Source organism: Cetorhinus maximus, chromosome 25 (genome assembly GCF_964194155.1).
Source record: "Cetorhinus maximus chromosome 25, sCetMax3.hap1.1, whole genome shotgun sequence".
Classification (NCBI taxonomy): domain Eukaryota; kingdom Metazoa; phylum Chordata; class Chondrichthyes; order Lamniformes; family Cetorhinidae; genus Cetorhinus; species Cetorhinus maximus.
Window position 1 is genome coordinate 13,545,621 of NC_135903.1, and position 24,910 is coordinate 13,570,530.

The 24,910-nt window shown below is 46.5% G+C and overlaps 1 protein-coding gene across 4 annotated transcripts in view; it reads left to right on the plus strand.

The window, feature by feature from the left end:
• LOC144667922 (growth factor receptor-bound protein 7-like) overlaps positions 1–24,910 on the plus strand; it is a 165,477-nt gene that overhangs the window by 83,165 nt on the left and 57,402 nt on the right. For all 4 annotated transcript variants that reach the window (XM_078529531.1, XM_078529533.1, XM_078529532.1 and 1 more), the window contains 2 exons: positions 11,196–11,382; positions 11,866–11,998. In XM_078529531.1, coding sequence (XP_078385657.1) covers positions 11,196–11,382; positions 11,866–11,998 — 320 coding nt within the window. The remainder of the gene's footprint in view (positions 1–11,195; positions 11,383–11,865; positions 11,999–24,910) is intronic.

Sequence of the window (24,910 nt, forward strand, 5' to 3'; positions counted from 1 at the left end):
ACTCCTGAGCTTCAGAAGGATATATAAGCAGACATGTCAGTGCGACTTAGCATGGAGTGCGACTTTGACCAGAGTGCTGGGAGTTGGGTGATTAGGGAGTTAGGTGAGGAGGGAAGCAGGTGCTCCTTTGTTTTTGCCTTTTCTAACTTTTCTACCCTGCAGGGATTGGATCTGGCTCTATTACAGGGGTGGAAGCTCGCTGTTTGGTGAGTATCTGATAAGTGGTTAAAGCCTATTCTATTCCTTAGGTTTAAAAAGAACACAAACTAGTGGTAAGGTGAATAAAATATATAAAAAAAGAAAAATAATTAATTGAATAAAATAATTTAAGTAGTTAATAAAGACACATTAAGATGGCAGGACAGGTGATGTATCACAGCTGCAGCATGTGGGAGCTCCTGGATACTAGTCCGGTCCAGGGCAAACATGTCTGCAGTATGTTTGTGCGGCTCGAGGAGCTTCAGCTCAGAGTCATTGAGATGGAGGCCAAGCTGCAGACACTGCGACACATCAGGGAGAGGAAAAGTTACTTTTGTACCAGGAGGCAGTCATACCTCTTAGGACAGGGTCTTATGATTTGGCCAGTGGTCAGGAACAGGAAACTGTGACTGCGAGTAAGGCAGGCAAGGGGACCCAAAGGGCTGGAGTGCAGGAACCTCGGCCTTTGCAATTGTCCAACAGGTTTGAGGTTCTCTCAGCTTGTTTGGATGAGAGTGGGGGCTGCAGGGTAGATGAGCTGACTGACCATAGCCCGGTGGTACAGGAAGCCATTCAAATGAGGGGGCGAAAAAGGAATCCGCTCGTCATGGCCCATGTTGGTACCAATGACATAGGTAGATTTAGGAAAGAGGCTCTACACATTCAGTTTGAGAAGCTAGGCACCAAGTTAAGAAGCAGAACCTCAAAGGTAATAATCTCTGGATTATTACCTGAGCCACGTGCAAATTGACATAGGACAAATAAGATTAGAGTGATGAATGCGTGGCTCAAAGACTGCCTGAGGGAGCAGTGGGTTCTGGTTCGTGAGGCACTGGCACCAGTATTGGGGAAAGTGCGATCTGTACCATTGAGACGGTCTAGACCTGAACCATGCTGGGATTGGTGTTCTAGCGAGCTGCATAACTAGGGAAGTAGAGAGGGTTTTAAATTAAGCAATCGGGCAAAGGGATCCAATTTGGGAAGATGTAGTAAATCAAGGAGTAGAGCCAAGGCAAGAGAGAAAGGTATTAATATGGGAAATGGTAAACAGATCGTGACAGACCTGTAGAACAATAGAAAAATTACAGCACAGGAAGAGGCCGTGTCTGCGCTGGCCAAAAAAGAAAAAAGAAAAAAAACTAGCTGCCCATTTTAATCCCACCTCCCAGCACCCGGCCCATAGCCTTGCAGGTTACAGCACTTCAGGTGCAGATCCAGGTGCCTTTTAAATGAGTTGAGGGTTTCTGCCTCCACCACCAAACCAGGCAGTGAATTCAAAACACCCACCACCCACCCTCCAGGTGAAGAAGTTTTTCCTGATGTCCCCTCTAATCCTTCTGCCAATCACCTTAAACCTGTGCCCCCTGGTAATTGACCCCTCTGCTAAGGGAAACAGGCCATCCCTGTCTACTCTATCCAGGCCCCTCATAATTTTGTACACCTCAATCAGGTTGCCCCTCAGCCTCCTCTGTTCCAAGGAAAACAACCTCAGCCTATCCAATCTTTCCTCATAGCTACAATTTTCAAGCTCCGGCAACATTCTTATAAATCTCCTCTGTATTCTTTCCTGAGCAATTATGATCTTCCTGTAATCTGGTGACCAGAACTGTATACAAAATTCCAGCTGTGGCCTAATCAACGTTTTATACAGTTCCATCATTACACCCCTGCTTTTAGATTCTATACCTCGTCCAGTAAAGGAAAGCATTCTTTATGCGTTCTTTACCATCTTACCCACCTGTCCTGCCACCTTCAGGAGCCTGTGAACATGGACTCCAAGGTCTCTCACTTCTTCTACCTCTCCCAATATCCTTCCATTTATTATGCATGCCCTTGCTTTGTTTGCCCTCCCCAAATGCATTACTTCACACCTCTCTGGATTGAATTCCATTTACCACTTTTCTGCTCATTCAACCAAACCATTGATACAATTCTGGAGACAACAGCCATCCTTTTCACTTTCAACTACATGGCCAATTTTTGTGTCATCTGCAAATTTCCCAATCATGCCACCCACATATAAGTCCAAATCATTAACATATACAACAAACAGCAAGAGAACCAACACCGAGCCTTATGAAATGCCACTGGAAACCGTTTTCCATTTGCAAAAATATCCATCAACCATTACTCTTTGTTTCCTGTCACTGAGCCAATTTTGAATCCAACTCGCCACATTTCCCTGTATCCCATGGGCTTTTACTTTTCTGACCAGTCTGCAATGTGGGACCTTGTCAAATGCCTTACTAAAGTCCATGTAGACAACATCCACTGCACTACCCTCATCAATCCTCCTGGTTACTTCCTCAAAAAATTCAATTAAATTAAGAAGACTTCCCCTAACAAAACCATACCGACTCTCCCTGATTAATCTGTGCCTTTCTAAGTGAGTTTATCCTATCTTTCAGAATTGATTCTAATAATTAGCCCATCATTATTTGGTTAATCCCTTGCATACTTTTAAAATAATGGTACACCATTCGCAGACCTCTAATCCTCTGGTACCTAACTGTATCTAGTGAGGATTGGAAAATGATCCTCAGACCATCCGTTATTTCCTCCATAGCTTCCTTCAACAGCCTAGAATGAAATCGATCCAGCCCTGGTGGTTTATCCACATTCAAGGATGTCAGCCCCTCCAGTGCATCCTCTCTCACTATGCTTGTTGTATCTAACATTTCATACTCCTTTTTAAATAGAATACCTGCTTCATCCTTCTCCCTTAGTGAAGACAGAGACAAAGTACTCATTGAGAACCCTGCCCACATCTTCAGCATCAGAGCACAAGTTACCATGATTGGCTCTACCCTTGCCTTAGTTATTTTCTTACCCCTAATGTATTGGTAAAACATCTTTGGGTTTTCTTTGATTTTACCTGTCAATATTTTTTCGTACCCTCTCTTTGCTTTTCTCATTACCTTTTTTACTTCACCCCTGTAATTTCTATACTCCTCTTGGTTTTCTACTGTATTAAATTTTTTGTGACTGTCATAAGCTTTCTTTTTTGTGCTTTATCTTACCCTGTGTGCTTCAAGATAATCAGGGGGCTCCAGGTTTGGCAGTACAGTCCTTTTTTCTTTGTGGGGACATGTCTACACTGTGCCTGTAGAATCTCGCTTTTGAATGCCTCTCAATGGTTTCTCACTGATTTCCCTTCAAGTAACTGTAATCAGCCCACTTTCGCCAGATCACCTCTCAGCTTCGTAAAATTTGTCTTTCCCCAATTTAGAGCTTTTACCCCTGTTCTGTCTTTATCCTTTTCCACAATTATGTTAAATCTAACTGTACTATGCCCACTATCTCCAAAATGGACATGAAGGGATAGAAAATACAAAGTGAAGAGTACATCAGCAGGTAAGGCTAGAGGTTACAAAAATAATAAAAGGACCAACTAAAGGCTCTGTATCTGAATGTACATAGCACTCGTAACTAATACAGATGAACTGAGAGCCCAAATAGAAATAAATAAGTACAATTTGATAGCCATTACAGAGACATGGCTGCAGGATGACATATTGGGACCTGAATATTGAAAGGTACATAACATTCAGGAAGAACAGGAAGCTAGGAGAAGATGGAGGTGTGGCTCTGTTAACTAATTATGGTATTAGCGTAATAGAGAGGTGACCTAAGTTCAGGAAAGCAGGATGTAGCAACAATTTGGGTAGAGATGAGAAATGATAAAGGCAAGAATTCACTAGTGGGAGTGGCTCACAGGCGTCCTAACAGTAACCACATGGTAGGGCAGAATGCAAAGGAAGAAATAGTGGGGGATTGTCAGAAAGGTACAGCAATAACCATGGGGGATTTTAGTCTACATATAGACTGGATAAATCAAATGGGAAAAGGTAGCCTAGATGAGAAGTTCATAGTGTGTTTTAGGGATAGTTTCTTATAACAGCATGTTCTGGAGCCAACCAGAGAACAATCTATACTAGACCTGGTATTATGCAACGAAACAGGATTAATTAGTGATCTCATAGTGAAGGCACCCCTATATATCAGTGATTATAATGTGATTGAATTTTACATTCAGTTTGAGGGAGAGAAGAATGGTTCCAAGACTAGTATTTTAAACTTAAATAAGGGCAATTATGAGGACATGAAAGCAGAACTAGCTAAAGTGAATTGGCAAATGAGTTTAAGGGATAGGTCAATAGAAATGCAGTAGCAGACCATTAAGGGGATATTTCAGAATACACAGAATTGATACACTCTAACAAGAAAGAAAAATTCCAAGCAGAGGGCCCACCATCCATGGTTAACTGAAAAGGTTAAAGATAGTATCAAACTCAAAGAAAAAGCATATAATTGTTCAATTATATGGATGGGTGGCAGAAGACTGGGCAGAATATAAAGAACAGCAAAGAATGACAAAAAGATTAATAAAGAGGGAAAACTTAGAGTACAAGAGAAAGCTAGTCAGAAATATCAAAATACATAGGCCAGGACTTTCCCCTTGGCGATTTGGGGGCAGGGCCTGCTCGCCGAGGGGCAAATGACATGGGATGATGCCAGGAGGAATCCCTGACATCATCCCCGGTCCCTTTAAATTTTTAGGAAGGCGGGCGGACAGCGAAATCAGCTGTCCGCCCGCCGACCTGTCAATGGCCAATAGAGGCATTGACAGGCTAGTTAAGATAATTAAAGACCTTCCCATCCATGCTTAAGGCTGGTGGGCAGGCCAGGAGCCCCAGCGGGCTCCAGATTATTCATGAAACTTCACCCACTGGCAAGATGAAGTTTCATGTCCGTTTTTAAAAAATGTAATAAATTTTAAGTGTTTATTATTAACATGTCCCATCTCGTGTGACATTGTCACATGAGGGGGACATGTTAATAATTTTAATATTTTTCTATTTTTAGACTTTACTTACCTCTCACGAATCTCCCTGAGACAGGACTTTGCCTCAGGGACCAGTGCGCGCATATGCGAAAGAGCGCACTTTGACAGAAGGGGAATCCCTCCCCCCACCGCTGGGCGGCCCTTAATTGGCCCACCCACTTAAAATGGCAGCGGGCCCCGTTTCAGTGGCGGGGGTCGGCTGTCCGCCCGCCGCCGAGCCGGTGGGGCCCACACGCCATCCGAGGGCAAAATTCTGCCCAAAGTAAGAGTTCCAGTAGATACTTAGATAAGGAAAGGATTAACAAAGTGAACATTGGTCCTGTAGAAAGTGAGTCTGGGGAATTAAGAACAGAGAATAAGGAAATGGCAGATGAATTGAACGGGTATTTTGCATCCTTGTTCACTATAGAGGATATGAGTAATATCCCAGAAATAGCTGTAAATCAGGAATTGGAAGGGAGGGAGGAAATCAGGAAAATGACTATCACCAGGGAAGTGGTACTCAGCAAATCATTGGAGCTGAGGGCTGACAAATCTCCAGGTCATGATGGATTTTATCCTAGAGTCTTAAAAGAAGTGGCTAGTGAGATAGCTGATGCATAGGTTTTAATTTTCCAAAATTCCCTAGATTCAGGTAAGGTTCCATTAGATTAGAAAATAGGAAATGTAACTCCTTTATTCAAAAAGGGAGGGAGACAGGAAGCAGGAAACTGTTGGTCAGTTAGTTTAACATCTGTAATAGGGAAAATGTTAGAAGCTATCATTAAAGACGTTGTAAGAGGGCACTTAGATAAATTCAAAGTAATCAAACAGAGTCAACATGATTTTGTGAACGGGAAATCATGTTTAACCAATTTATTGGAGTTCTTTGAAGAAGTCACACATGCTGTGGATAAAGGGGAACCGGTGTATGTTCTGTATTTAGATTTCCAGAAGGCATTTGATAAGGTGCCACATCAAATGTTATTGTGGAAAATAAAAGTTCATGGTGTAGGGAGTAGCATGTTGACATGAATAGAATATTGGCTAGCTAACAGGAAACAGAGAGTAGGCATAAATAGGGTCTTTTTCTGGTTGGCAGGATGTGACGAGTGGTGTGCCACAGGGATCAGTGCTGAGTCCTCAACTTTTTACAATTTATATAAATGATTTGGATGGAGGGACCGAAGGTATCATTGTTAAATTTGACCCAATGACACAAAGATAAGTGGGAAAGTAGGTTGTGATGTGGACATAGGAGGCTACAAAGGTTAAGTGGGTGGGCAAAGGTCTGGAAAATGGAGTATAATGTGGGCAAATGTGAAATTGTCCATTTTGCCAGGAAGAATAAAAACAAAGCTTATTATCTAAATGGTGAGAGATTGCAGAGCTCTGAGATTCAAGGGGATCTGGATATCCTAATGTATGAATCATGAAAGGCTAGTATGCAGATACAGCAAGTAACTAGGAAAGCTAATAGAATGCTACTGTTTATTGTGAGGGGAATTGAATACAAAAGGAGGGAGAGTATGCTTCAGTTGTACAGGACACCAGTGAGACCACATCTGGAGTATTGTGTATAGTATTGGTCCCCTTATTTAAATGAGGATATAGATGCTTTAGAAGCAGTTCAATGATGATTTACTAGACAAATACCAGGAATGGGTGAGTTGTCTTGTGAGGAAAGGTTGGACAGGTTAGACTTGTATCAGCTGGAATTTAGAAGAGTAAGAGGCAACTTAATTGGCACCTTTAAGATCCTGAGGGGTCTTGACAGGGTGGATGTGGAGAGGATGTTGCCTGTTGTGGGAGAATCTAGAACTAGAGGTCACTGTTTAAAAATAAGGGGTCACCCATTTAAGACGGAAATGAGGAGAATTTTTTTCTCTCAGAGGGTTGTGTGTCTTTGAAACTCTGTTCCTCAAAAGGCAATGGAAGCAGAGTCCTTGAATATTTCTAAGGCAGTGGCAGATAGATTCTTGATAAACAAGGGGTGAAAGGTTATTGGGGGAGGCAGGAGATTGCCATCAGAGCAGCCACGAAATAATTGAATGAAAGAGCAGGCTCGAGGGGCTGAGTGGCCAACTCTTGCTCCTAATTCGTATGTTCCAATGTATGTTCGTAATGGGGTGTGCTCTGTTACCACTTCTTGCAATGTTTCATCATTTTCTTGTTTTGGGAAGGTCTCAGTAGGATCAACTCTCACCTAGTATAGACAAAGACTTTTCCATTTTTCTGGCAGCACAGGTCTCAGTGTAGTTGAACTTTCCTTTCCAACCAGCCACATCCTTGATGCCTGTCATTGGAACATGGCACCCCTATGTGCCAGGATTGCCTGTAGACACCCAGTGTAATGGGATCCCAAGGTCCCTAGCCCCCAGGTGTGCACTCAAAAGGACTTGGAAAATGGGTAAGGGTGTCAAGAGCAGCATCTGATTTCCCCCAAATCTGCCTGGTATAACCGGGCCTCAAACATTGTCCATAATCTTCAGCACTGCCAGATCCTCCACTCGTATTCAAAGAATGTGCCAAGACAAGTATCAACATGCTATCTGAACCAGCCAAATCTGTGCCACCTAACACACCAAGGCTGGCACATATTTTAGCCCAGGAGAGGGTCTAGAATGTGTCAAATCCATTTAGTGCTAGTTGGACAATTAACTCAGTGTCAACTAGTAGCAAAGGGACTGCTGGGACCATCAGCCATGATGGACAAAACAAAAACAGAATTACCTGGAAAAACTCAGCAGGTCTGGCAGCATCAGTGGAGAAGAAAAGAATCGACGTTTCGGGTCCACACGACCCTTCAACAGTTGAAGGGTCATGAGGACTCGAAACGTCAACTCTTTTCTTCTCCGCTGATGCTGCCAGACCTGCTGAGTTTTTCCAGGTAATTCTGTTTTTGTTTTGGATTTCCAGCATCCGCAGTAGTTTTTTGTTTTTAGCCATGATGGACTGACTGTGTCAGTTTTCCAGTCTGACCACTACTCCCTAATCAATCTGATGGATAGATCCCAGCACCAAGCAGCGGCAAGACTGCCAAGAAGAAATTAAGAACATTCACTCCCAGTACCGGGCATGACTGACACCTCAGACTGAAACTAAGAGGAAAAGCTTAATGGTTTTCATTGATCAACCCACATCCCCTTACCATAGTAAATCTGACTGCCAGTGTCCATCTCCAACTCTGCTGTTCACAGCCAGCAGGTGAAGGCCTATCAGATACCTCGCCAAGTAACAGGAAACAGAAGATCTCTAGCAAAGTGAAGTGAGGCTTTTTTTTATGACTGAGACAAACCAATGAACTGCTTATTATTTAGAGGCCGTGGGGATAGTTCATTGGCCATCTAATGTCTCACAGCTCTTTTTATTTTGAAAAAAAACTTGTTCAAAATACACTGTGTTTTAAAATATAACATTTAAAGCAATTCTTTTTCCAAATCTTTTCTGTGGAAAATTACCAAAATAGGATCCGTTAATATAATTTCTATGTGCGTAGAATGTGAGGTTACCAGCCATTGATTGACATTCTGCATTCTTCAATTATAGTCTACCCAGTAAGTGCCAGAGTGTTCCTTCATATCTCTTTCCTCTCATCCCCTACCCTCTGCCTCCCCTCTTCTCCTCCCCTCCTCTCCTCCTCTCACCCCTCTTTTCCCCCCTTCCCCCTCACTCCCTCCCCTCCTCCTTTCCCCTCCCCTCTCCTCCTCACCTTCCTCTCCTTCCCTCTCCTCGTCTCTTTTCTCATTCATCCTCCTCCCTCTTCTTCTCTGTCTCTGATGGTTTTTGATTTTTTTTTAGCTACTTTGTCAAATGAATTTTCCCTTCTGCTGGCTCCAATATGGGTAAACAATATGAATTTGGAGAACTTTAGTTGATGATCGCTTCTTGGGGATGATGTTCTGTTCAGTGTGTACAGATATTAAACTCCATTCAGGGACTGACCAATTACTGATCCCCACACACTGAACGCACATGGAGTGTTGTATTGAGAGTACCTCAGTGCCTGGCATCTCACACCCATCAACCCATTAATTCCCTTCCATGCATACCTTTTAGTGTCACTAGCGTTTTATGATGAGTTATCTGAATCTGCTTGTATGAGTCACGAGGGGCTAATGTGTACATTCCTTCACACATTGACAGTAAAAGGGAGTGACACCAAAGCATCTGCTTTCAATGTCAAGTGGGAGAGGCACCTTTGATGAATGTGTAACATTGAATGTTAAAACGCTTAATACATATTTATAGAAAAACATATATATATATTTAAAAACATAAACACATTCTTTGGACCTTCCACATATAATAACCTCTTTGTTTTCAGTTATCTAATACCTGATTGAGTCGGCCTAACTGGAAAATAATTGGGCTGATTGGAATGTGGGTCAACAAACACTGTTGTTGGGACAATGTCCTGCTTTGTACTGGTGTCTTGTACAGCAAAAACTGGCTTTTCCTCACCTGGGGAGTTGATATTAGACAGTCATAAATTACCACACACCAGGTCTCGGGACTGGAGGTGCCACAAGACCCGGTATAGATGGTTCCTTTGAGGATCTTCCTGAGTCCCTTGAAACCTGTGCCAGCTGGGACTGGCAGACGCAGGGCAACATTCCAAGTTGGCTCTGCTCTCTCGGGCCCCAGTGTATTGTCCACAATTTCTGGACAAGTGCTACTGGCCGTGTGAAAATTGGGTCTAATGTATAGTTCCTTGTTTTGTATTACAAGCAAAAATTGACTGTCAAAAGAAGGGTAGGGTCTGAATAAAAGAAACAATGCTCAGGCTTCCCACCCAATTGGTTCCACTGGCAGGAGGGTCAGTAACCAGTGGACATAGAGTTATGATAATTGGCAAAAAGGCCAGGGGCGAGATGACAATTTTTTTCTTTATCCAACGAGTTGCTGTGATCTGGAAGACGCTGCCTGAAAGGGCGGTGGAAGCAGATTCAATAGGAACTTTCAGAAGGGGAATTGGATAAATACTTGCAAAGGAATTTTCAGGGCCATGAGGAAAGAGCAGTGGGAAATGGGGTGCTCTGAAGAAGAGTCATAAGGACTCGAAATGTTAACTCTGATTTTCTCTCCACGGATGCTGTTAGACCTGCCGAGTTTTTCCAGCATTTTCTGTTTTTGTTTCAGGTTTCCAGCATCCGCAGTATTTTGCTTTTATCTTAGGGAAGTGGGATTAATTGGATAACTCTTTCAAAGAACCAGCACAGGCATGATGGGCTGAATGGCCTCCTTCTGTGCTGTATTCTCATCTCTCCTGTCCCTTCCTCACCTCTGGCTTATATCTCACAACCGCAGCAGAGCTCAGTGAAGTGACTTGGCAAAGGGAGTGTATAATGGATACCTGTAGATAGACTTAAGGAAGAGACATTTCAGCACATGGATGCTCTGTGTAAAAAGACACCGAGAAATAGAGATTCAGAACGTCCCAAGATAGATTCCTAAACAGTGCTCAATTAGCCAATCGGATATCAGTGGAAAGGCTGCAGTCAGATCGAGAGCCTTTAGATTAAAGGGATGGGAAAGAGGCCTGGGAGAGGACCATTTATCAGTGCTATCTGGAGTGTAACTGCTTGTACAGACGTAAGGACAGAATGGAGTGAGTTCAGATTCATCCCACAGGTAAGAAGCTCAGCAGCACCCTGCAGGCCTTATAGACGCAGATGAAGTACTGGAAGGTGCCATTGTCTGTGGAACTAGACAGCGGTCAGAATCATCACCTTCAGTAGAAGTTTTAAAAAATCAGGCAATGTAAACCCAGGTGGATAGACTCCTGATTCAATAGGTAACAGAGGGATTATGTACTTGGTGCCTGGGCAACGATCAGCTGAGAGGTCTGAACCAGCCTCTATGTGATGCTGTCCCTAATTTATGTTTCTCATTTCCCACTGTTTCCTTTAGTCCCATTGGAGAACAATTCAATCTCCAGTTTGTATTCACAGCATATGATATAATTGTCCCATGCTGGCTGGGGCTATCCTTCCCTCACCACCCCAGGGCTCAGGGCTACACTAGGCGGGCCTGTCCTGCCCCACTGGGTTCAGGCCTATGCTGGGAGGGACGGTCCTACCCTGTGGGTTTTCATACCTCACTGGGTGGATGGGGTTTTCACACCCCCTTGATTAGAAGGTGATTAATTATCTGTCATTTTCTCTGTTAGATGCTGATATGGACTTTATGACGTTGGAGCAGAATGTGAGCACCAGATTGGACAACTTGTACCAAGCGGGAAATCTGCAGAAGGATGTAGCATCGATTCTGCCCAATGGTCACATGGCCTCGAGCCAACCTGGACCTCATCCCACGCTGGCTCAGAGGTCGCAGCCTGTTCACATACAAGTAAAAAGGTAACACTAGTTTACAGCAATCACAGCCCAAGCTAGCACTCCCATCTCTACAAAATTCAAGCGTGAATTCAAATTAAAATGGAGCAGGTTAGGCTATGATGGGGTCTTAAGAAGCTGTACTTAAATATCAACCATCAGCCCAGTTGTGTCACAGGAGAGAAGCTGGACAGAGATGTAGGGGTGAGAATAAAGGAGAGGTGGTGGAAAGTGATTTACCTCAGTTAATGGACCTGATTTACAGGAGTTAGAGCGAGAGGAAGGGAGGTACCTTTGTATTAGGATTTGCCTTTGGAAACCCTAGGACATTGGTCAGTGAGGGGGATTCCAATGGAGTTTGGAGAGGAATTGTCTTATTATAAACTCCCAAGTTCCCAAAAGCTGAAGTTGCCTTTGACTTTAGTAAATGATCACCACCCTGCTTCAATAGTTCTCTGTACTGAAGGTTATTTATATTGTTGCTAATGGGTTTTTAATTTATTACAGGCAGCTGAAGGAGGAAGAGCTTCAAACAACATCACTCCCAACCATCCCGAACCCTTTTCCTGAACTCTGCAATCTGTCCAGTTCCCCAAGTCTCAGCGACAGCTCCAAGGCTCTGGCAGGTGGAGGCACACACGTGAGTACAAAGCCCAGAGTGGATTATCTGTCACCAACTTCCTCCCCTTCAGAGCTGTCACCTGATATAAGAGTAAAGCTGAGAGGGGAGAGTATGTAGGGTAGAGGTTAGGGAGGGGGCAAGGAGAGGGCATGTTGGGAGAGAGGAGAGGAGGAGGGGATGGTAGGCAAGGTAGGGGAGGGCCCTATGTGTCACTAAGATGTTAGTATGCATATTTTGGAAAATAATAATCATATTAAGTGTAGGCCCTTCCCACAACTTGAAACATCTCATAGTTCTTGTACTTCTAACTTTTGACAATTGTGTACAACTGGCAATATCAGCTTCCTGTTAAACCGCTCTCAAATTACATTTTCAGTCACATTAGCAAAGATCTGAGCCACTATCATCCAGAGAAACTTCAGACCATAATCTAGGTTGATGTTCTGAGACCAGGACTGAGAAGGTGCTACACTGTCAGACAGGCAGAATTGAGGATTGGCTGCACCATCAGAGGGTCAGTACTGAGGGAGTGCTGCACTGTTGGAGGGGCAGTACTGAGGGAGTGCTGTAGTGTCAGAGGGGCAGCTTTTCAGGTGAGATGTTAAGCTGGAGGTGCTGCCTGTTCTCTCAGGTGGATGTAAAAGATCCCATGATCCTACTTTGAAGAACGGGTGAGTTAACCCCAGTATCTTTATCCCTCAATCAACATCACTAAAGCACATCATCTGGTCATTATCACATTGCTGTTTGTGAGAGTTTGCTGTGTGCAAATTGGCAGCTGCAATTCCTACATTATTTTTGAAGCATAGTGATTGTAATTCATCAGCCTGAAAGCAGTTTGTAGCATCCTGTGATTTCGAAAGGTGTTATGGAAATGCGAGAGTTTCTTTTTCTTTTTTGAAGTCAAAATCAGTCCAGTGAGTCCCGCTTCCCAGAATAATGATGGCTGTTGTTTTGCCGATTGAGCGATCTTGGCTATCCTGATTTTGATGATTTTTGGCCAAAGTTGGACACTTGCCCTTTGAGCAATGTCACAGGGACTTTAATATCCAGTGGCATAGCTAAACATGGCTTCAGTTTAACATCATCCACAGGACAGCATCGCTGACACTGCAGCACTCCATCAATATTGGCTCCTGATTCAGAAGTGAACGTGCAACCAGCCGAGACATGGCTGACATCTCAGTGCCATTTGTCTCGAGTTAGAAAATGTGATAAGCAGAGGGGTGTGTGTGATCCTCCGCATATCCATCTTGATGACAGACTCCCCAGGCAAGCAAACACAGCCTACCTTAATCTCTTAATTAAACAGTGACATTGCAGAGGCTTTATTTAACAAAGGGCAGTTATAGGAACACCTGTTTCAAAAAAACGCAGGATCCAATTGACTTTGGTGTCACGTTGCATGAGTGTGGAGTCTAGTTAAAGCAGATGTAAATATTGACCCAAGGGCTTTAGAAATGCAGATTTGACCCCCTCAAGCAATCAAATGATAGGTGATCATTTCCTCAATGGACTGGTGGACACCCACATCGCACCTGGAGAAGATTAGGGACAACCACCTCATGAGTTGTGGGCTAGCTTCAAAACATCACCAACTAGCACCCTCTGTTATCTCACTCATATTGATTATTCCACAGTATAACTGTAACAACATTTTGAAAGTATTTAATCAGCTGTAAAGAGTTTTGGAACATTCTGAAATTGGGAAATATAAATGCAAGACTTTCATTTTCTACCGCTTTTACACCCGCACCGATTATTGCGTCGTAATAATCAGGTCAGCTCCCACATGTAAACTGACGACACTAAGTTCCATCTCATCACCACCTCTCTTGATCCCTCCATTGCCTTCTAATTATCAAATTGTTTGCCCGACATCCTCATTGAGGATGAGATCATTGAGGATGAGATCCTCAAAAGGATATCCATGTTGGATGAACAGAAATTTTCTCCAATAAAAGATTGGAAAGACTGAAGCCATTGGCGGTATTAATGGGACAATGGGGGTCTCTTCTGCTGACTAGAGAGGCAGAGTTTCATATCACCTCTTCTTGAGAAGGCTTGCTGTGTTAAGTGCCAAGCAGACACTCAAGTGGCCAGTGACAGGCCTTCCCTGAGATCAAGGATCCCAGGGCTGCAAGTCCCGCCCCTTGAGAGCTGACAGCCAATCCTCGCTGGATCCCAGGCCAGGTGTGTGATGGTGGGCAGGGGTCACTGGGCTTGGATTTGGGAGGAGGGGGAAGGGGTTTGGCAGCAAGGGCAAGAGGGGGAGGGATAGCTCTCAGCTGGACCCCCCCCCCCTCCGACTTTCTTGATGCCAGGCCCCTCATATAGGGACTAAATGCCTTTGAACGAGGGAGACTGGAGTACTGTGCGTCGTTTTGGTCCCTGTATTTGAGAAAGGGTATACTGGCATTCGAGGCAGTTTAAAAGAGATTCACTAGGCTGATTCCTGGGATGAAGGGGTTGGCTTATCAAGAACGGCTGAACAGCCTAGGCCTTTAGTCATTAGAGTTTAGAAGAATTAGGGGTGATCTTATTGAAACATACCAGATTCTGAGGGGGCTTGACAGGGTAGATGTTGAGAAGATGTTTCCACTAGTGGGGGAATCTCAAACTAGGGGACATAGTTACAAGAATAAGGGGACACTCATTTAAAACTGAGATGTGAAGGAATTTCTTCTCTCAGAGGGCAGTGAATACCTGGAATTCTCTACTCCAGAGAGTTGTGGAGGCTAGATCACTGAAAGTATTTAAAGAGGATGTAGATCGATTTTTGAAATATCAGGGAGTTGAGGGCTATGAGGAGCTGGCATGAAAGAGAAGTTAAGGCCTGGGGCAGATCAGCCATGATCTTATTGAATAGCGGAGCAGGCTTGAGGGGCCAAATGGCCTACTCCTGCCCTAATTCATATGTTCTTATGAGACCCCCAGGAATCTGCAAGCAACCCCACACAGCTGGGCTTGTCATGCTCCCCACATACTAACAGCAGTGGAATGATGGAATGAGGCCCTTAAGTGGGCATTAATTGCCTCAATTGGCGATTGGTCAGGAAGGCCGGCCATGGGCCTTCCCACATGGACTTAGTTGGAGTGGAGGCCGGAAGGCAATGGGGTCCTCACTCACCACCCTCCCACCTGATTAAATGCCCCCTTCACCACCAAACTGGCCACTGGGGAGGGCATTAAATTATGTCCATTGTCTTCGGTCTCCACCACAAATTCCACCCTCTTGTCACAGACTCCGTCCCTCTCCCTGGCAACTGATGAGACTGGATCAGGCGGTTTGCAACCTTGGTGTTATATATGACCTCAAGATAATCTCCTGACCACATATCTGTGCCATCACTGAGATCCTCCATTTCCATCTAAGGTAACATTGCCTGACTGCACCTCTGTCTCAGCTCACCTGTTGCTGAAACCCTCATCCATGCCTTTGTTACCTCTAGACTCGACTATTCCAATGCCCTCCTGTCTAGCCTCCCACATCCTACCCTGTGCAAACTTAAATTCATCCAAAACTCTGCTGACCATGTCCTAACTCGCACTAAGTCCCATTTATCCATCAGCCCCTGTGCTTGCTAACCTACATTGGCTCCCAGTTAAGCAATTCCATGATCTTAAAATTCTTATCCTTGTTTTCAAATCCCTCCATGACCCCTCCCTTCCTTATCTCGTGTAACCTTCATCCGCCCCACAGCTCTCTGAAATATCTGTACTCATCCAGTACGCCTGTTGCTCCACTCCAAGATAAATCAAGACTTTGCCAGACCTGCAGCTAATGTAGGCCAGTGAGCACAGGGGTGATGCAGGCAGCAGAGATTTGGATGGACTCATGTTTGAGAGTGAAATCTGGAATGCTCTCACTTCGAGTTTTGGCTGCCACGAACACAACGTCCCATTGGTGTCATTTTCCTTGACAGATCCACTTCCCTTTACAATTCTGAAGACCCAGCAGAACTCCTGAAGAATTTAGGGTTCTTCACTGCTCTAGTGGCCCGGGAGAGTCTGGACTGTTGGTGCCTCTTCCCGACTGCTGGCCTCTGACCCCTGACCCCCAGCCCTCGATTGCATCAGGCTAGGGTAAAAGATGTAGCAGGGTAGACAGGAAGATTCCTGACATCATCAAGAGCTCACTCAGTCAGCGATTATGATAAATTGGTAGATTTTTAAGGTACATAAATAGCACAAAAAGCACTGACCCACCCCAATACCAAGACATACACACAGCACCACCACCTGCCACTGAGTTGTCAAGCTTGAACTGTGATAAAACCACAGCATTGTGGAGCTGACTGTAGCTGCAGGATATATGGGCTATAATTAGTGTGGCAGCCAGGAGTGGGAGCATTCAAACATCACCTCACACATTCCAAATCTGGATATATGTTCCTGCACAGTCTCCTCCATCGAAACTCGTAGGTAGGTGCTCATTTTCATTCCACGAGTGTGATTGAATGGTGTTCCTGTGTGCAGGCTATCACTGTCACCACTGAGAGAGGTCACTAGAATTCCAACAACCTCAGCCTGACCTGGTTAGTTACACTCAGCAGGAAGTAATGACATTCCGTAAACCTATTTGCCTCTCTACATCTCTTTCCTCCTTTAAGAAGCTCCTTAAAATCTACCTCATCATCTGTCTTAATATCTCCTTATGTGGCTCGATGCCAACTTTTGTTGAGAAAGCTCCTGTAAAGTGCCTTGCGAAGTTTTATTACAATCGTCATCATTGGCTGTCCCTCAATTCGAGAATGACAACTACTCAGAATCATGAGTTTCTGCCATGGGTCTCCATGTGACTGAACAGGCCGATTCTCCACCCGCAGATCTTTAAACACATGGGCAGGACATTCCATGAGGTAGTGGGATCCGGGGTACAGGATTTGCTTCCTCTTCTTTCCTTTTCAGATGCCGCTGTGCTTCATCATTAAGACGTTGTGACTCAAAGTGTGATGTAGCCTGATGGACAAGTTGTCGCCATTTTGAACGATTGGTAGCAAGTTCCTCCTAATCATTAAGATCAATGCTGCTGTGCTTCAAGGAGAGCTTCAGAGTGCCTTTGAAATGTTTTCCTCGTCCTCCTTTGGAACATTGGCCATTTGAAAGTTGAGAAAAGAGGACCTGGTGGGTGAGACAGGTTTTGGCCACCCGGACACAGTGTCCAGTCCATTGAAGTTGATTTTGCAGGAGTTTTCCCTGCATGCTCGTGGAGCTGGCTTCAAAAAGGACACTAGGGTTTGTTCGATGCCTCTCCCATTGAATGCAGAGGATGGGGCGGAGACATTACTGATGGAATTTCTCTGGCGCTCTTGGGTATTCCTGATACACAGTCAGGTCCCACTGCAGTACAGGCGCATGGGCGACGACAACTGCTCTGCACACTCAGACTTTTGTTGACTTGTGGAGGTCTCTGTTGTCAAACACTCGCTGGTGTAGTTTGTAGAAGGCTGAGCTGGCGCAGCTGCTACTTTGTTGGATCTCCTCATCAATGGTATTTATTCTGTCATCCTGTGATTCTGTGGTAGCCTTTCGAGAGAGGTGGCTGGCAAGGTGTGGGAAAGGCTCAACATATTCCAGAGTCTCTTCTTCAACATATGGGGAAGGCAGGATATTTGACTGACCAGTTGCGGGTTGATATATGAGTTTCGTTTCGGCAACATTCAAGGACAGGCCGAGTTTCTTGTGTATAGAATTGAAGAGATCAAGAGTGGCTTGCAAACCTGGTGCAGGGTGGGCAACAACACTGTGGTCATCCACAAACTAGATCATGTATTTCTATGGAGGTCAGTTTAGTTTTGGCACAGATGTGACTGAAGTTAGAGTTTTCTGCCCAGACGGTATTTAATAATAACACCAAAGGGCAGTTACTCTTTTATAATGTGAAAAGCCACTGTCAGGCAGGTTGGTAGATTGTAAATGGTATCTGGCGGAGGGGAGGTGGGCGTGGGGGGGGGTTATCACACAGCCTTGCTTGACCCCGTTCTGCATTTTGAAGGTTCCTCTTTCAGACCTCCCATTCAAGTTGCAGTCATATCATCATGAAGCAATTGCCTCAACAGTTTTATGTTAAAGGCGCTATATAAATACAAGTTATTGTTGTTGGTTCAAACAGCTGATTTTCCAAGGTGGTTCTAGGTGTTTCAAAGAGTATTCCATACTGACTGTTGGATAGAGGGGCTAGGGTACCATGGGGAAGGGGTTAAGCAGTGTAATATCATGAGGAAGGGGGCAGGGGGGCAGGTGTTGGGATATCATTGGGAAGGGGAGGTGTGGGGGGTGGGGGGCATGTGGTGTGCTTTCATTGTGTATTTGCTGATCGGAACTGATATTGCTGGGGTTGGAGCCAGAGGCAGGTTTTCCTGAGGGTTAACATGGAAGGAAAGGCTCCCAATACCAGCCTGAGGTCATCACTATTATTCTGTTAAAGCCAGGAAAGGGTGAGTGAAATTTAAACCCAGGGAGTGGTTGACCTTTGGACCCAGCTCACAGGCAGAGTGGCGGAGGTGAATACCTCAGCATCGTTAGGCAAACTAACTAGGGGAGTAAAGAGTTTCACTGGATAGATGTATTAAGAAGGGCCAAAGGGCCTTCCTTACTCATGAGAATCATGTGATCATGTGGTTCACTGCTCATATCAGTTGAGCTGCCCATTAAACACCACCCCTGTTTACATTCTCCATGATGTCATTGGAATGATAATGGAGAGAGCTGTGTAACATTTGACCATTCAGATATTGTCCGTTTTACACTATTGTCCATTGTCAAGAAGCCCCTGTGTGTGGTTAAAGTCCTGGCCCTGTGCAGGTGAGCTCAGTGTCTCACTATCTGCCAGTGTTATGCTTGAAAGGTCAGATCCAGAGCTCTGATTTGCAGTCTGCTCTGTGTTGCCTAGTGACATTAAATATAATGTCTAGACACCGGTCATGCGTCATGATTTATGGCCACTATAAATAGACATAGTGCTGAGGTAAGAGAACCGAATCTAAACAGTTCACTGCTGAACCCAGTGTCTTAAAGTTACAGTCCCTTCTCTAGCCATTCGGCATGTTTGAGTGGAACGAGAGGGAAACATGAGGCTCTGTCCTTTCTGTATAGTTTTGCAATATTGCCTGACCAGGGAAGCACTGGGACATGGCGGCTAAGAAAATAGACTTTCCCCCACCTGTCCCAGGTAAGTGCTACAACACCTGGGAACATAAAGACTCACCTGGCCACTGCTGAACTTTGAACATCTCAGTAATTAAGCGCAGAATTTTGAAGTTGGCAGGCGGGCAAGGTCTGCGGGACTGGGAGCAGCCGGGAAACAGCCCACCACCCGCGATCGGCCTCCCCGACCGCGATTTCACACCAATTAAGGCCCCCCCCCCCCCAAGGTGAAATGCGGCTCGTCACTGGTCAGGAAGGGCCAAGCGGGAGCAGGGGCCTGTCGGCCGTTGGGTCCAATAGCGACCCGGCGGCCGGTTTAAAAACAGCCCAGGCAGCCACAGAAACGTTGCCACAGAAGAACGTCTGTTCTGTGTTGTCTTGATGGAGTCGAGTGCAGCTGGAGTCGCCAGGTGGGAGGGCAGGTCAGGTGGGCACTCGGCCCCCCCCCCAGCTTTTCGGATGAGTGCCTCGCCCTCCTTCTGGAGGAGATGGCTGCCAAGAGGGAGGAGGAGGGCGCCGCACCTCACAAAGAGGGCATGGGAGGAGGTGGCTGCGCTGGTGAGCAGCCATGGTGTGGTGCGGCGCTCCTGGGTGCAGTGCTGGAGGTTCAATGATCTGCTGCACTCAGGAAGGATGAGTACTGTGTTGGCGTGGGTCAGTGTGCAGAAGTGTTAAAGTGTGGCCGTCCACCGTAGACCTCAGGGGTGTTAGAGTCTGAGTGCAAAATGGCAAGGACACAGGAGCTGGCCAAGGGGGCAAGCCCTGGCTGCTTGGACTGAGTGTCTTGTGGCTCAAGGGCCATGGCTCAGATGTGCCCTGCGCAGTGCTCCTCAGCTGGGGTTGGCCAGGCTGCAATGGCGCTGCAGGTAGAAAGTAGACTAATCAATGCTCCTCTGTCCTTTCAGGAGAAGACGGGCCATAGCCAAGCTGAGAGGGCACCTACAGTCAGAGGCCCCGCCCAACCTGCTGCTGCTCAGCAGGTTTGAGCAGGACGCCCTGGAGCTGGAGAGCTGGCACACTCCCCGTGCAACTGGGCGTGGAAAGACGGGGGTGCCAGAAGGAGGTAACAGCGCAGTGCACAGAGGTGAAAGTTTCAGATTGTGCAACCATCCTAGTGCAGTCTCTTTATTGATGGGAGCCTCAAACCTGGAGTCCCCATTGATCAGTGAAAGATGATGGCACCATGATGCAGATCTCCACTGTCTCACCCTGGTGCCTGGCATGCACCGTGACAGTGTGATGACTTTGTTCTCCCTTTTAGATTTGCCAGCATGCACTCGCTCTCTGGACCCCAAAGGACCACCCCTGACACCGGAGGACAACCAGGCTTCACTTGCACTGTGTCACACCCACTCTCTGAACCAGGCACCAGCGCAGATACCAGCACCTCAGTGGGCATTAGTTGGTGGCTAGAATGTCGGTGCACATTGGTGAGGGCACTTCACATTCGTTTGAGGTGCAGGCAGAGGCAGAGAGTGTCCAGGGCACCGGCAGTCGGAGGGCTGCTAGGGGCCAGGCCAATGCTCAGTCGCAGGCAGATGATGAGCCTCTGGAGTCGTCCATTAGGCGGCAGATGCTGGATGTCCAGCGGGATGTGCGGGAGGATCTGGCGGAGATCCATGAGGGTGTGCGTGCCATTGTCTCTGTTGTGGATGAGTCTATGTGGTGTGTGAGCACTGTGTTGACCCTCATGGCCGAGCGCACTGCCCCCTCCATTGAGAGAGTGGTGACCCTCATGGAGAGGCAGCTCCAGGGACAGAATCAGGAGTTCCTGGGGTTGCGCTCGGACCTGCAAGCTCTCACACAGGCAATGACCTCAGCTGGTCAGTGCCAGTGTGGGAAATGGGTGAGGCGTCCAGTATCCCAGCTAGGTGCCCGTCCATCAATGGTGAGCAGGGAGACCCAGAGCAACCTCACGTTGGCCACGAGCTGCCTGTCATCTCTGCAGGCTCCTCTCAGGACACTCCGGATGAGGACAGCAGCTCCTCCGTCCCTCTGCCAGTGACCGTGGCATCTGATGAGGCTGCGATGACTGGGGAGATGCCAGCCGTGGCACTGGCCACTCCCTCCCAGGCGGGGCCAGCACAGACTCCACTGGCCAGAGGACGACTGCCAAAGTCATCAAGGCCAACAGGACACCAGAGTCAGCAGCTGCCTCCAATGCCGCTGCCAGCGAGAGCGGGAGGTCCAACAAGATGTAACACTCGCAAACGTTAGTTTAAGGCACCATAATCACGAGCTGATTTTCACGGGCGATTTTCTGTTCATTTATGTTTAGTTTATGTGTCTGCTGGTGTGGACATCAACACCAGTGACGGGAATGTCAGAATGACTTCAATGTGACAATAACATTAAATTTGCTTTGGTTCTAATGGCCTGAACATGCTTCACAATTGTTCTTTCTGGTGCAGGGTACGCCAGTCTGTAATGCTGGACGTGAGTGGCTCGATACTTTATTGCACAGGCATTGAGTGGACTTTGGGTGCAAATGAAAGGGTCATTTCAGACACCCGAGATGGAGGCAGCAGTGCTGGTGTGAGGTGGAGGCAGATCTTTGGCAGCCGAGCCGAAGGAGCATTGGATCAAGGCATCCCTGGTGTTTCTGCCTTCCTGGAGGTTACCGAGGTCTGCCTCCACACCCTCAGTGTTCTCCTCACCAAGATCCTCTTCTGACTCACCACTGGATTCATCATCTGTGGCCTGTGGAGCTCCGTCAAAATCCCCTCCCGCCAGTGGGTCCCCCCTTGCCAGTGCCAGATTGTGGAGAATGCAGCATGCAACCACTATCAGTGACACCCACTCTGGGGGGTATTGTAGTGCCCACCCTGAAGGGTCCAGGCATCGGAAGTGCATCTTCAGAAGACCTATGGTCCTCTCTATCACCACCCTTGTGGAGGCATGGCTCCTATTATAACGCTGCTCTGCCTCTGTTCCTGGGTGGCAGAGAGGCATCATGAGCCACATCTTCAACAGAGAGCCATTGTCACCCAGCAGCCATCCATCCAGTCGGGCTGGAGCACTAAAGAGCCTCGGCACCTGGGAGTGTCTCAGGATATAAGCTTGATGGGAGCTGCCAGGATACCTTGCACAGACTTGCAGAATCTGCATCCTGTGGTCACACACTAGCTGCACGTTCATGGAGTGGAATCCCTTCCTGTTGACGAAGACACCCGACTGACCCGCTGGCTCCTTGATGGCCACATGTGTGCAGTTGATGGCACCCTGGATGCAGCAGAGCCCAGCAATCGCTGCAAAGCCTCTGGCTCGCTCAGCCTGGCTGGCCTCGTCTGTACGGTAAAGAATAATGGTCAATACCCGCCTGAACAGAACTTCTGTCACCAGCTTGACGTAACTGTGGACAGCTGATTGGGATACTCCACAAAGATCACCCAATGACTCCTGGAAAGAGCCGGAGGCATAGAAGTTGAGGGCCGCTGTGACCATCAAAACCAATGGCATGGGGTGTCCACCCACACAGTCGGAGGTGATCTCAGGCCCGATCATATGGCAAATGGAGGTCACAGTCTCCCTTCAGAGGCGGAGCCTCCTTCAGCATTGCACCTCAGACATATTGAGGTAGCTGCATCGCCGCCTATAAACCCTGGCAGCAGAATAGTGGCGCCTTCTGTGGCTCCTTCCGCCTTGGACTACCTGCTGGCCCTGTGCCCCTCTGCCTGCACCTCTCCTCCCACAGGGCCCTCCCCTGGAGGCTGCATTGGGACTCCTGGCCTCCTCTCCCTTCTTCCCCTCTCTTCCTCCCCAAAGGATGTGCCACCAGCGGAGACCACAATCCCCAATACTAGGGTAAGGGAAGGCTGTCTAATATCTGGGAGGGTCCACACGTTTGAATTCTCCGGGGTCCTTGGAGACACCGATGTGTCCTGAAATGAAGCCTGGAAATGTTAACAACGAAGCCCCGATCAGAGGTGAAGCTGCCTCGTACCAATAAGCAACCAGCAGCAAACTATGTACCAAACTCCCCGCTACTGACACTGGCATTGCTGCTGACCCTTTTTATCCCGCCTGTGGATGAAGTTTTTTAAATTGTCGGCTGGCCGCCTGCCCGTTTTGCCCATACGGCGAACGCGAAATCACACGGACAACAAAAAATCAGCATCAATTGGCATTTTAATGGTCTTAAGTGGCCTCTTAATTAGTGGTGGGCGCAGCTCTGGCACCCACTGACCAAAATATGGCGCAAGTGCGCGATGACATCGGGATGCTCACCCGACGTCATTGTGGGTTATTTTACACTCGAGCGTGTCGAGCCCGTGCCCGCACACCGAGCGAAAACCTCTGCTCTAAGTTTCCGTTCAACTTTAGATCATCTCAGTTTATTCAGACCCGGGACTATCATTTCACCCAGAGTGAGAGTGAATGCGAGAATCTTTCACTGTGACTGTGTCAGTGTATTGCTTTGTGTGAGAGTCAAGGGCATGTACAGTTCAGGGTTTGCTATATTAGGGAGGTATTTAGTTTTACACTGTTTGCATTCTTATCCTGAGGCCTGACATTCTAACTTCCAGGTGCACAGCATTAACAACACTTGTACCTAGGACTGGTTTCTATATAGCAATCCCTCACACTGTTAGGGCAAGCCTTTTGTATGCATTGAATTTGTATTTTTGTAGATAAATTGGGCACAAGCAGAGTTTTATTAATTATACCCCCCCTCCCCTCTGCAGCCTGTATTTGAGGTACACTCTGTGCAGTTTAGCATATTTACACAGGCTCCATCCTGGGATTGCCAACCCTCCAGGATTGCACAGGAGCCCCCAGGAGTTGAGGATCAATCTCCAGGATTTCCAGAGGGATGACCCGCAAGTGGTCTTTACAATTCTGAAAAGGTTATGATTGAGTAGACAAGGAGAAGATGTTTCCGCTTGTAGGGGGAATCAGAATTTGGGGTCATAAATATAAGATAGTCACTAATAAATATAATGGGCATTTCAGGAGAGACATCTTTACCTAGAGAGTGATGAGAATGTGCGACTTGCTACCACAAGGAGTGGTTGAATTGAATAGTAGATATAGATACATTTAAGGGGAAGCTGGATAAATACCTGAGGGAGAAAGGAATAGAAGGATATGCTGATAGGGTTAGATGAAGAGGAGTTGGAGGAGGCTCATATGGAACAGAAACACCGACATGGACCTGATGGGCTGAATGGCCTTCTTCTGTATATAAATTCTTTGTAATTAATTTCCACATTGCCTCTGCTGATCAGCTGCTGAGAGTTGAAAGTCTGTAACCTGAGCTGCCTGACAGTGTCAGTGTGAGGCTGCTCCCTGATCTACAGTTGGTTTCAAGGCTACTATCTGCAAAGAAACACAATATGGCACTTGTACACATGTCAGGTCTGTGCAGACTCATCTGTCAGTGTCTGCTTCAGTGTGACAAAGGCATAATTATGGTCTGTGTGTCTGATAACAATCGTTACGGCTGATGTGTTTCACCTGCTTAAGGTACGCCAAGCTGTCTCGTCTCCCCGGTAACAGTGATGCTGTGGATTCTGATGATGGGTGTACCACAGATTTCTTTTAACAATTAAATTATTATATGCACTCAATCAGAACACAGAAACAAAGACAAATACATCAGCCAGAGTCGAATCTCCACAATTATGACTCTCGGATTGTAATGTGTCAGGCAATACATGGAAGTTTCTGTTCACCCTTTTGTCAGTCCCTTGAGCCACACACCTTACCGCCTGTGTGTTAACAAGGAGACGATTGTAATCCTGACACTTTTCTTGGCAAGGTGTCAACAGGAGTGGATTG